At 45.7% G+C, this 13,093-nt stretch overlaps 3 protein-coding genes across 5 annotated transcripts; 2 read left to right on the forward strand and 1 right to left on the reverse strand.

Annotated features, from left to right (window-relative positions):
• Positions 1-2,366: 2,366 nt before the first annotated feature.
• Positions 2,367-3,859, forward strand: LOC136459963 (cationic peroxidase SPC4). Its single transcript, XM_066459810.1, has 2 exons — positions 2,367-2,966; positions 3,052-3,859. Exons 1-2 carry the CDS (start codon positions 2,508-2,510, stop codon positions 3,670-3,672), a joined length of 1,080 nt encoding a protein of 359 aa, XP_066315907.1. The 5' UTR covers positions 2,367-2,507; the 3' UTR covers positions 3,673-3,859.
• Positions 3,860-4,944: 1,085 nt separating this feature from the next.
• LOC136457179 (syntaxin-61-like) lies at positions 4,945-8,390 on the reverse strand. Its single transcript, XM_066457221.1, has 7 exons — positions 8,189-8,390; positions 7,505-7,618; positions 6,962-7,075; positions 6,546-6,694; positions 5,577-5,667; positions 5,433-5,498; positions 4,945-5,251 (listed from the first exon to the last, which is right to left on the reverse strand). The coding sequence occupies exons 1-7, from the start codon at positions 8,240-8,242 to the stop codon at positions 5,141-5,143; spliced, it is 699 nt and encodes a 232-aa protein (XP_066313318.1). The 5' UTR covers positions 8,243-8,390; the 3' UTR covers positions 4,945-5,140.
• Positions 8,391-8,532: 142 nt separating this feature from the next.
• LOC136457180 (thioredoxin Y, chloroplastic-like) lies at positions 8,533-12,631 on the forward strand. Of its 3 annotated transcripts, none has more exons than XR_010759689.1 (5): positions 8,533-8,851; positions 9,498-9,586; positions 10,418-10,595; positions 10,705-10,823; positions 12,273-12,630. XR_010759689.1 is itself a non-coding variant. In XM_066457223.1 (5 exons), exons 1-4 carry the CDS (start codon positions 8,669-8,671, stop codon positions 10,768-10,770), a joined length of 516 nt encoding a protein of 171 aa, XP_066313320.1. In that variant the 5' UTR covers positions 8,533-8,668; the 3' UTR covers positions 10,771-10,778; positions 12,273-12,631. The 3 variants fall into 3 exon arrangements, 2 of the variants coding, with proteins under 2 accessions (XP_066313320.1, XP_066313319.1); XM_066457223.1 differs by having other exon boundaries at positions 10,705-10,778; positions 12,273-12,631; XM_066457222.1 differs by lacking the exon at positions 12,273-12,630 and having other exon boundaries at positions 10,705-11,012.
• The last annotated feature ends 462 nt before the right edge of the window (positions 12,632-13,093 follow it).

Below are 13,093 nucleotides of genomic sequence, written 5' to 3' on the forward strand. Positions count from 1 at the left end.
AATTAGTTATTTTTTTCGTCTATATTTAATACTTCATACATGTGTCCAAACATCCAATGGGACAGAGACTAAAATTTTCCTGTAGTAACCAAACACCCCTTAAGGCTAGTCACGGGCCGGGGCCATGGCAACGGTATGGGCGTATGGCATATCGCGCGCGCATGCATGCCTGGCAGTTTGGCCAAGAGCACTCGACAAAACTAAACACCAAGACGGCCTCTGGCAGCTGCACTCTCGCGGTCTCTTCTCTGTAGGGATGAAAACGGTATAGATATTTTTCGACCGTATTTGAAATCGAATCCGTTTAGAGGGGTTGAGATCTGTCCGAGTCCGAATATCCAACATCTGATACCGCATCCGTATCCGAATACTCAAATCGTATATTTATGATGTCGATATCCAATCATATTATATCCGACATAGTTGACATTATCCATATTCGAATCCGAATCCGGACACAAATATGAAAACAAATGTAATATCGGTGATATCCGTCTGTATCTCCGATCCGTTTTCATCCCTGCTCCTCTACAACCATGCACGTAAAAGATCGAGGAAGAGATGGCGGTGGAGGTGGTGGTGTCTATCACAGATCAGTCTTTTTCAGCATCTAGCTTAGGTACTGAAGATTGCGGAGGGCGAGAAGACAAGGGCGTGCAGGACTACCGCACGGAGTCGTGTCGCCGTGACCCGTGAGACACGACGACAAGACGCACCGCTCGCTGCATAGATACTGAGGTAGGTGCGGTTGGTTGGGTGGTCGTCGGCGCCGGTGGTCGCGGAGAAGCCGCCACGAGACGCTCAGCCCGGGTCGTGTGCTTTACACGCGGCGCCGGCGCGCGGCTAGCTAATAATTCTGTTGATGACCCCAGCACTCGCGCGCAGCGCCGCCCTTGGCTAGTTTTGTTTTGTGACGGCATGCGATGCGAGACTGGACTGAGATGGTGAGACCTGTAGTCCACCATAGCCACAAAGCTAAGCCTCCCCCTCGTAGGCTCTTGCTATTACCATTTAGGGCCTATCGGCACCATTTAGGAACTATCGGCCATCGGACAGCCGACACATTCTTGTCGGCCCCCGCGAGGCAGATAGTTCTACAGGCTACTAAATTTACAACTCTTTTTAATCAAATGCTACCTTTGCAATTAATTATTAAAAAAAAATCCCGGATGCAGCAGCTGCACTGCAGAGCCGATACGGTGACAAATCCAAACTCCAAAGCATGCATGCTGGTGTAAATGATGCATGCGTCTACTCCAAGCCGAATTAAAGTAGCCGCCCAACTGACTGAGGCCCGTTTAGTTCCGAAATTTTTTGGCTTTGGGCTACTGTAGCACTTTCATTTTTATTTAGCAAAAATTGTTTAATTATGGATTATTTAGGCTTAAAAGATTCGTCTCACGATTTTTCGGCTAACTGTGTAATTAGTTTTTTTTTCGTCTACATTTAGTACTCCATGCATGTGCCGCAAGATTTGATGTGACGGAAAATCTTGAAAATTTTTGATTTTTAGCTTGGAGCTAAACGGGGCCTGACTCACGCACGCTGCTAGCGCTAGCAGCAGAACTACCTATACACCCGTGCTACTGCTAGACCAATCATCTAGGCCGGCCTAAGTTTGTACACAAGGAGGAGATGCAGCCTGCTAAGGGCGTGTTTAGTTGGCGAAATGAAATTTTTTGGATGTCATATCGGATGTTTCGGGGATGTCGGAAGGAGTTTTCGGATACTAATAAAAAAAACTAATTACATAGCTCGCTTGGAAACCGCGAGACGAATTTATTAAGCCTAATTAATCCATCATTAGCACATGTTAGTACTGTAGCACTTATGGCTAATTATGGACTAATTAGTCTTAAAACATTCGTCTCGCGATTTCTAACCAAACTGTGCAATTAATTTTTTTTCGTCTATATTTAATACTCTATACATGTGGCGCAAGATTCGATGTGATAGTTTAGGGAGAAAATTTTTAGGAACTAAACCGCAAGGGCAGTCAGTAGTCACGAGGCACATGGCAAGCGCGTGCATGGCACCGCGCGCATATGCACGAATGCATGCCTGGCAGTTTGGCCAAGAGCACTCGTTGAGAAACTAACACCAAGACGCCTCCTTGGAGTACGTAAGAGGGAGGAGAAGGAGATGGTATGGTGACTATCAGTGTCACAGCTCATACTTCTCCAGCATCTAGGATATATCCTAGCCTTTGTAGGTAGACAAGGTGGGTAGCCAGCGATACCATTTTAACTTCTTCCTCGCATTCCGCATTCACGCCAATATATACTTATGTCATCCTTGTTTGTTTGTTTAAAACTTTGTTAAAAAAACGAATGTTTACGTGTATATAAGATGGGGGATCGAGACTGGACTGAGACACGGTGAGACCTGTAGTCCACCATAGCCACAAAGCTAAGCCTCCCCCTCCTAGGCTCTTGCTATTAGTCTATTACCAGTGCCAGTGTTGCTCTCCACACTCGCTCCGCTACCTCACCGTACGTGCTAGAGACATGTCTCGTGCGGCTACGCTCGCTGCCGCTGCCGCGGTGGCCGTCGTCCTCATCTGCGCCTCCTCAACGGCTACCGCGGCGGACGGCAACGGCAACGCGAGGCAGCCGCCGCTGGCCCGGGGCCTGTCCTTTGACTTCTACAGGAAAAGCTGCCCCAAGGCGGAGTCCATCGTGCGGAGCTTCGTGCAGGACGCCGTGCGCAAGGACGTCGGCCTCGCCGCCGGCCTCCTCCGCCTCCACTTCCACGACTGCTTCGTCCAGGGCTGCGACGCCTCCGTGCTTCTGGACGGGTCGGCCACTGGCCCTGGCGAGCAGCAGGCGCCGCCCAACCTCACGCTGCGCCCCACCGCGTTCAAGGCCATCAACGACATCCACGACCGTCTCCAGAAGGAGTGCGGTGGCGCCGTCGTCTCCTGCTCCGACGTCCTCGCGCTCGCCGCCCGGGACTCCGTCGTCGTGGTACGTAGGCTGTACGCATGCACAATTTTCTTTTGTTAACCGGTTGCTGCTCACATCACATGCCTGCATGCATCCAACCATGCAGTCCGGAGGGCCCAGCTACAAGGTTCCCCTGGGTCGGCGGGACAGCGCGAGCTTCGCGACGCGGCAGGACGTCCTGAGCGACCTCCCGCCGCCGACGGCCACCGTGCCGGCGCTCCTCGCCGTGCTGTCCAAGATCAACCTGGACGCGACGGACCTGGTGGCGCTGTCGGGCGGGCACACCATCGGGCTGGGCCACTGCACGTCCTTTGAGGACCGCCTGTTCCCGCGCCCGGACCCGACGCTGAACGCCACCTTCGCCAGCCAACTCCGGCGGACCTGCCCGGCGAAGGGCACCGACCGGCGGACGCCGCTGGACGTGCGCACGCCCAACGCGTTCGACAACAAGTACTACGTGAACCTGGTGAACCGGGAGGGGCTCTTCACCTCCGACCAGGACCTCTTCAGCAACGCCGGCACCAGGGCCCTCGTGGAGAAGTTCGCGCGCAGCCAGAGGGACTTCTTCGACCAGTTCGCCTTCTCCGTGGTGAAGATGGGACAGATCAAGGTGCTCACGGGGGCGCAGGGGCAGATCCGCAGGAACTGCTCCGCCCGCAACGCCGGCGCCGGCGTGATGCTGCCGTGGTCCATCGTCGAGGAGGCTGCAGAGAACCTCGTGTTCTAGACCTATAAGCGTGCGTGCGTGGCGTCTGGGTGCCGAGGTCGGTCGTCGGTGTGCAAGTGGTGCCTAATGTTGACAGGATGCAGCAGCTAAGCACTAGCAGTCTCGTGTCGACTAGTAAGCAATCAACTTTGCAGCAGCGCCCCAAAGCATCTACTAGCTTGGAGAAATAAAGTGGCCATGGCAGAAATCATACTGTGCAAGTGTGCAGCTGCGTACGTATTACCATCTTTATTTTGCTACACTATAAGACTGCACACCAATCTTCAAACAGGATGCACGGGCAAAATAGAATAGAAAATCCTAAAAGAGCCTTAATTAAAAAGAGAAACACACTTGGCATTAAAGAAGAAACAAACATTGATTTGGTGAATTTATCATCATCGGCAACATACAACAGACATCAGACCAAAGACAAAATCCATGCTTCTATTGAAAGCATAACAACAGACATCAGGCTCAGCAGGCGTCCTGTTTGTGTTTGGACAGACGTGTACAATCAGACAGCAGGCCAAAGCAAGAGACTCTAGAAAAAAGTCCAATGTTACCAAATTCTGAGAGAACACTGCACCAGCAACAAAACCCAATGTAGCAGTCGGCTAATTTGTAAAGGAAGATGCACGCAATTCCAAATCACTTGCATTATTCCAAGTCACTAAAAACCGCACAAGAAACTGCATTTCAAATCCGGCCTGCCCCTTTGCATGGATCGCGATTCCAAGTCCTCAAGTGTAGCAAGTAGCAACTGTGTTTTGCCATGTTCCAAATGTCACCCAAAATTATAGGTGAGCTGTTGTGACTGAGCACCGAGAGAGAGTTTTTTTTTTTTTTTTTTTTTTTTTTTTTTTTTTTTTTTTGCAAACTACCGAGGGAGAGATTTGATCATCTGACAAGCGGCGTCGTCGTGCACTGATCCGCCTAATCAATGGATGCCGATCTAACTAACAGAGAGACTTACATAGTAAAAAAAAAACTCGACCTGCGGGGCTATGACACCCCTAGACATTGTGCTTAAGATTTAAGATCTTCTCACGAGAAAACTCTCGTACCCCTACCCTACCCATACACAGCGGCACCATAGCCCACATGAGACTATACGAACCTTAGACCAGAGCTTCCCACAACCAGGAGCTACCAACCGAGCTATCAGCTCGTTCGTGAGACTTACACAGTAAACAGCATTGTAAAAGTAACACAAACCGTACCAACTGAGCAGAGGCCAGATTGGCAGGCAAGCAAAATCCGTGTGTAAAGCTGTCACTGTCAGCAAGGATGTCTAGCACTAATGATAATATACTCTAATTCCCTTCCATTGTATGTCGAAGATCTCAGACAGAATGGCACGATTACAAGGAAAATTGGGATTTATAAAGGATCGGTAACTCCAGTACGCCTATTTATGTTTCACCACAAATTACAGTAGGGAGGCACGACAAATGGGAGAGAAAACTGAGGCCCCTGGTGCACTTGCCTATGTCAAGAACACCAAAACAAAAAGAATGATGAACAGAACAACCAGGAACGCGATCAACATGATCTGACCCTTGATGCCAGCCTTCTTCATCACCATGGCCACTCTTTTCTGCACCACAAAATGGGACAAGACATTTTAGGGTTTTGTTTTGCGACTGAATTATTGGGGTAAAGGAAGAAAATGGCAACACAGGTCTTAACATGCACAAATTCTTGGGGTAAAGGAAGAAATGGGTATGCAAACTGGAACACAAATAGAAATTCCCATTGAAGATGGCGAAAGAGCAGACCTGCACGAAATCAAGTCTGTTGGAAGTAGTCTCCATCTCCAAGCTTAGGTCGTTTAGGATCCTTTCCTGTAAAACAGCCACATGTATTCCGGTTAAAGCTACTGCGCAAATCTACTAACTTTGCTCCTTGTCAATAGCAATTACCTGTCCAGACAGCTCTTCGTGTATGGTTAGCCCTACGCCACCAATCCTTTGGACACTTTCACTAAGCTCATCAAGTTCCTCATCCTGCTGCCTGGGTAAATATATCAAATCAATGCAAAACATGTGAACTTCACATGGCTACCTTGGAAGTATATATAACTATAGATATAATCTGCCTAGGAAATTTGAGTTTAATCAGTGTATGTTATTTCTATCTATATTCACTACTGAAGGAATAAACAAATATTACGAATGACATGATTGCTGTTGACAGCCTACTACCGTAGTACGTGTCCATCTTCCAGAAACAAGACAACAGCAACAGAGCTAATAAATGTTGTAAAACTATGTAGATCAAAAAACAGTTAACCTTGCTGCCAGAAGGAAAAGTCAGTACAGACATAAACCAACAGAAAACATATGAAGCTATGATCCTCACACCGACATGGTTACCATGGTAAATAACTAAATATGCAACTAAGAATTATTAGGTCTCAGAATTCCAAGTTTAACCATCATCTGCATTTATTTTACAACTTTTGACAGCTCCACGACAACAACAACAACAAAGCCTATTTTGATATTCTAGAGAAAGCAACAGCAAAAAAAACGGCGGGGTGGTGGGGGGGGGGGGGGGGGGGGGGGTGGTGGTGTTACGGTTACTTACAATTACATAAAATTAATGATGATGTGCTGGTGGAAACACAAGAATCAGTGAGCAACAATAAGTAAACCAATGTAATATTCCAGGAGGAGAAGCGAAGACACTAACTAGAACAACTGAGGAGGAATACAAGGTTTATGTGCCACTAAGACGAACTTTGACTAGGAAAACAACAAATTTATGAACTGTACACTACCTACGACAATAGACACAGCTCTGAGTTGCATATGTTGAATGCTGAACGGGCAACATATTTCTAACAAAAAAGTTTGTAAAGTTCATTAAAAGTAACAAATTAAACTCACCTCATGAGTAGAAGCTGTCTATCTGATTCTGAAGAAATAAAGTCATCATTATCTAGGGCAGAATAGTGGTTGGTCCTGCTTGTCTCCAGGTATTTTGAAGTTGCTGCATTGCTCTTGCCCTTTTCAATAGCTCTCTTGACTGTACCAACCTGGATATGTTCATGCATAAAGTGTAAGTGAGGATCCATATAATAAATTAAAGTCCACTGGCAACTGCAGAATTTGGAACATGGTAATATATTATTCCTTATTGTCTTTACCAAACAACAGGAAATCATGCAACCTGAAGTTGTGTAACTCATTCATGTTCAAAATATACCTCGTTGGTGATCCTAACTAATACATCAAAGAAAAGACATCAAAGAGTCCAATCATCACATCACTGAAGAGTTGCTACAATATGATCGAATGCATACCTGCTTACGAGCAGAACCAGTCCAGTTTCTTCGTCTGGAAAGCTCAACTTCGTCAAGTCCATAGTATGCTGGATCCCTTGATGCAACTGAGATTGTCTTTTCCAGCTCATCTACCTTTCAAGTTGAACACAAGCAAGCACCATTTAGGCCAAGATAATTCATACATCAAGAAAGTGGAGATAGTATCCCATAAATGGTAAACTGATACATTAGTGCATAACCTGATCTCATATAGGAATAAATATAAAGGCGTACCCAGTGCAGAGAGCTCCCGCTCTGTGCGGGGTCTGGGGAAGGGTGTCAGTGGCAAGCCTTACCCTCGCCTGTGCAATGCGAGGAGACCGCGACTCGAACCCGGGACCTTCCGGTCACAGGCGGTAAGACTCTACCGCTTGCACCAGGCCCGCCCTTCCATATAGGAATAAATATGGTAGCGGAAAATGAACAAAGAAGGAAAAGAATTGCATATCTCCATTTCTGCTTAAATTTCTTCTAAACGTACCAACAATGGAGTAATGACAACGTCAAAGACTTGGTTCCTACCTGCCACTCGATGCTTTCACAGCTGGTCAGAAGCTCCTTTGTCAGATGAACATATTCTCCTGTGTTTGAAGCAGTTTGCTCCCAGCGGTGCAAGGTACTTTGCAGTTTATCAATCTGAAACAGAAATAAATTTATCCTTAGGACTGAAAGAACAGCATCCAAACATGAACTTGGATGGGGTTGGGGCTTCAGTAGAGTTGAGCAACAGAAAGGAAAATAGTCTTTATTCTCAGGGATAACTGGCAACCAGATGTAACTGCAAGATGGTGTGATATGTTTCTGAAACTATGAGACCCTGAGAGTGAGGAACAAAAGGCAAGCAAACAATTCGACCATGAGTTACTAGATCATGTAAATGACTGAGCCTCTACTGTGAGAGTTTAGTGCTGCAGGTGTATAAAGTAACGGCCTTGTCCCCATTCACCTATATCTATACACGAGCTCATACTGCAAAATTTAGATTTTCGAGAGCATGAACATCCCTAGCTGGTAACTGCATATTGGCCACTTCAGCATCTCTCTGTCCCGATTTGGTACAATTCGCGAACACGGTGAGATTAGACAACAGCGCTCGGATTTCCAACGTCTACTGATGCAGAACGAAGGCTCGACGATGATAGGAAAGGTTGGCAATCACTACACAAACAAGAGCGTAATAAAGAGCGAGAGGGAAGTACGAATTACCGAGTCCTGGATCTCCTCCCGGACGATGTAGAACGGATCTTGCGCCGAGCTCATGGCCTCTCCGACGAACGGATTCTATCGGATTGCTGGGCCTCCGCGCCTGGATGCCTGGATTTCCTCCGTCTCCCTCCAAACCCTAGCAAACCCGGGGATTTGGTGCGGAGTCGCGGCGGAGACGACAGAGAGAGATCCCACTTCCACTGGTTCCTCGTCTCGTCTCGTCTCGATGACACTGCCACCAGGGCCCACCTGCTTGCCACGGCCGCGCTCGTGGACTTGGTGCACGGAGCACCCGGGTCCAAGTGGCGCTCCGGGCCCACCGCGCAGTGACTCTGAGTCGTCTCTCTCTCTCCCCCTTCTCCCGGGGAAAGTGGAGGGGAGCGAGAGGCGAAGCAGATAAGAGGAAGCCAGCCGGCAAGGGGAGCCACACCGGCGTCGAGAAACCCTAGGGCGAGCGGCTCGACGGCCCCTACCACCCTCATGGCGACCTTCGCTACCGGCAGCGCCACAGCGCGCGCGGCGCTGGCGTCGCCGACTCCGTGCCGGCCGGCCGCGCTCGCCTCGCGCCCGGCGCCGGCGCAGTGGATGCCGCTGCGCTGCTCGACGCCGGCTCTGGGCCTCAGGGGAGGGGCCGCGCGTTCTCGGCGGGGCGCCACGCTACGGGTGAGACCTTCCTGGCATTCCTTCTCGTTGCGTTCCAGACGAAGTAGTTTTCAATGGAAATTGGAATGGAATGGTATGTACGTATACAGTGGAATCGTTGCTTTGGAATGTCGAAACAGTCTAGGTCCACTGGCTGGTGTCCAAATGCCTGAACTCTGTCCTGGACTCCTCGTAGTACTTTTCAGAGTTTGCAACTACTATGAGCCATCCAATTTTATTTCTGCCACTGTATCAAAATTTGAGTTCCTAGTCTTAGACATCTGGGAACTTGGTGTAGCTTGTATGTATCCAGCTTTTTTGAAAAATGGCCCTGTATCTTTTTAGGCTGTTAACCTTATGTAGGTGAAAATGTATGCCATATATTAATAGCTATGACGATGGTTTTCCTTTTAATACTCATTGGAGTACTTTCCAGTTTTCTGAAATTGTAGTTTTGTTCTCATCCATTGGGTAGCTCTAGAAGTGAGCAAGTGCCAACTGATACTATATGCAATCTTTTTATGTGTGCTTATAGTCCTATAACTGTTTTCTTACATGTATCCTTTTCCATTAGGGCTGCATAGCTCTTCTTTACCCCCTCAAAAAGAGAACTTGTGGATTTCTGCCATTTCTTCTGATATTTTATCCGTATTTAATTTTTGGATAGGTGGAAGCTAAGAAGCAAACTTTTTCTTCATTTGATGAGTTGCTGGAGAAGTCTGAGAAGCCTTTATTAGTTGACTTCTATGCAACTTGGTAAGTTACTTACTGGAAGTAGTGAAAGTGGTGGTGCCAAATGTCATGTTGAGCTATTTCAGTGCTCTCTACTAGATATAAGTTCTCTTCATTATTGCTGTCTTTTTAGGACTTTGGTGTGTTTCATGTTCTTGCCATTATGCCAAGGTGTCACCAACCATTTGGGAGGTGAACATTGCACTGGACTAGCATTGTGTTCATCATCTGTGTAAATCACATGCATAATATCTACCACCTCTTGCCCTTTTTATTTTTGAGAAGATACCAGACTTTTGGTGAAAATTGAAGAGTTTTTGCACCCTTTTTTGCTCATGTGGGGAAGAGCTGGAGAGGTTGGGTCTGTTTTTTTCACTTTTTGTCTTTAGTGTTCACCATGTGGACTAACATGTTCAATTGTATTTCCTTCACAATTGGTATTTGCAATACCTCAAACGTGCCTTACTGATTTCAAACCCCCTGCTTTCTATGTTCTGGTACTGTTCACGATGATGTGCATTCCTACTGATTTCTAACAAAAAAAAAAACCATCACTACATGATTAATTTGGTCATGTTCTGTTCATGATATTGTTCATTGTTACCTTCTGAGTTCTATCAAAATCCAGAAAATTTGTTTGATAATGTACATGTACTCATCAAACATTGTCCCAACTCCTAGCGGACAGCTGTGTCTATTGGTTTGTTAGCTCCATTACACCATGCATATTAGCCTATTAGGAAGATACTTCATCATTCAAAGTTATGAGCAGTCTGTACACCACACCAGCATTGCTCTCTGTCTCTATGTACGTCTGTAACATACAATTACATTTACTTTTGTTCTTTTGGTCAGGTGTGGTCCATGCCAATACATGGTTCCCATACTTCAAGAAGTCAGTGAAAAGTTAGGTGACAAAATTCAAGTTGTGAAAATTGATACTGAGAAGTACACTAGCATTGCAAGTCGTTACAGAATTGAAGCATTGCCAACTTTTATCATATTCAAGGATGGGAAACCTTGCTATCGCTTTGTAAGTGTTGAACGAAACAATCTTTTCAATTTTCATCAATAATTTAAATTGTGCTAATATACTATGCCTTTTGTTTTCTTTTCCCTCTCTTTTGCTACCTGACATTCAGGAAGGAGCATTGCCTGCAAACCAGATGATCGAACAGATTGAGAATGCTTTGGCAGTCACAAAGTAGCACGTATGGTGAGCAGGGCAGGATCCCCCAAGCCCCACCCCCTCAAAAAAAAAAAGTACTTGGTGCTACCTCACAACATGTTCCTCTTCATGTTGAATTCTTTATTATTGTTCATGAGGTTCTACTTTGACTGCGACATGAATAGGCATTTTTCCTTCATAGTTTCAATCTGAAACTGTGATATTGTGAATCGTTGAATCCTCTGCTTCTTGATGCAATACTGAACTGTAATTCCTTATTCATCGTAACCTAGTTGCTCATATAAACCACTAGTGCTACCCAGCATAAATATTAACCTGGTCCTTCAGCATTAGTTAAGATATGTTGAAAGAAAACCATGCTGAGGTTCTTATATCTGCTGCTGCTGCTGCTGCAACAACAACAACAACAAAGCCTTTAAGTCTCAAACAAGTTGGAGTAGGCTAGAGTTGAAACACAGCAGAAGCAATCAAGGTTCAGGCACGTGAATAGCTGTTTTCCAAGCACTCCTATCTAAGGCTAAGTCTTTGGATATTCTATCATTTCAAGTCTTCTTTTATTGCCTCTACCCAAGTCAACTTCGGTCTTCTTCTGCCTCTCTTCACGTTACTATCCTGGCTTAGAATTCCACTACGCACCGGGGCCTCTGGAGGTCTCTGTTGGACATGTCCAAACTATCTCAACCGGTGTTGGACAAGCTTTTCTTCAATTTGTGCTACCTTTAATTTATCACGCATATCATCGTTCCGAACTCGATCCCATCTTGTATGACCGTAAATTCAACGCAACATACGTATTTCCGCGACACTTATCTGTTGAACATGTCGTCTTTTCGTAGGTCAACATTCTGCACCATCCAACATAGCAGGTCTAATCGTCGTCCTATAAAACTTGCCTTTTAGCTTTTGTGGTACCCTTTTGTCACATATGACACTAGATGCTTGGTGCCACTTCATCCACCCTGATTTGATTATATGGCTAATATCTTCATCAATATCCCCGTCTCTCTGTAGCATTGATCCTAAATATTGAAAGGTATCCTTCCTAGGCACTACTTGACTTTCCAAACTAATATCTTCCTTCTCCTGAGTAGTAGTACCGAAGTCACATCTCATATACTTAGTTTTAGTTCTACTGAGTCTAAAACCTTTGGACTCCAAAGTCTCCCGCCATAACTCCAGTTTCTGATTCACTCATGTCCGGCTTTCATCAACTAGCACTACATCGTCCGCGAAAAGCATACACCAAGAGATGTCCCCCTTGTATGTCCATTGTGACATCATCCATCACTAAGGCAAACAGATAATGGCTCAAAGCTGACCCTTGATGTAGTCATATCCTAATCGGGAAATTATCCATGTCTCCATCACTTGTTCGAACACTAGTCACAATATTGTTGTACATATCCTTAATGAGTCCGACGTACTTCGTTGGGACTTTATCTGCAATCCAATTATTTTCTTTGTTGACTTTCATGATATAGTTATTCTTACCAGCTACTGAAGCTACCTTTTCTTTGGCAGACCATGCAAGTGAATGGATGCTCAATGAATTGTTTGTCAACAAAGGTAAATTGTTGGCAAGCGATGGGACATTTAGGATATGAAGGCGTACATCCAAGATTCAAACTTTTCATATCGTTTAGTATGCTTTGTTTTGTAAAAATTATTCAACCACTAGTGCGGTATTTGTGAATGGGAAGAAAAGCTGTCGTTTTCATGCTGTATCCTTTGCCCTGATCTGAGCCGTACTATTTGAAGGCACAGGGGATGATAGATTATTCTTCTTTCCCAGCTGTATCTCAATTACAGGTGCGAGTGATTGTGGATTCCAGCATCTATCTTCTAATATCTGTTTGTGTAGCGAATAAGCAAGTGTTCAATATACCTTTAAGATTGTCTTCTCTCCATTCCTGAAACCTGCAAAATTGTCCGAGCGCTGGGGCGAGGCCTGGCCGCGGGATAGGGTTGGCGCTCGGACATGGCAATTATGAGGGGCACCCCCTGTCCAGGGTGGGCTTTTAGTCCCTTTTAGCAAGCTTTGGGTGACTAGTTGGCTAAATGCCATTTAGTTTCATTTAGTCAGTATTTGACAAAAAAGTAACTAAATGTGACTAAATTTAGAAGCTGATAGGTAAACCTGTAGGACACGTGGACGCCTAAGAGGGGGGGGTGAATTAGGCAACTTAAAATTCTAACTCTAAACTATGGCCTCTTTTTCTACCTCTAGCAAAATCTATGCAAAAGATAATCTATCTAGATGTGCAACTACGGTTTTGCTAGTGTGTTGATATCTCTACCGCAAATGATAATAAAAAGATCAATGTAAATGCGGAAGCTTAAAG

The sequence above is a fragment of the Miscanthus floridulus genome, chromosome 6 (assembly GCF_019320115.1).
Source record: "Miscanthus floridulus cultivar M001 chromosome 6, ASM1932011v1, whole genome shotgun sequence".
Classification (NCBI taxonomy): Eukaryota; Viridiplantae; Streptophyta; class Magnoliopsida; order Poales; family Poaceae; genus Miscanthus; species Miscanthus floridulus.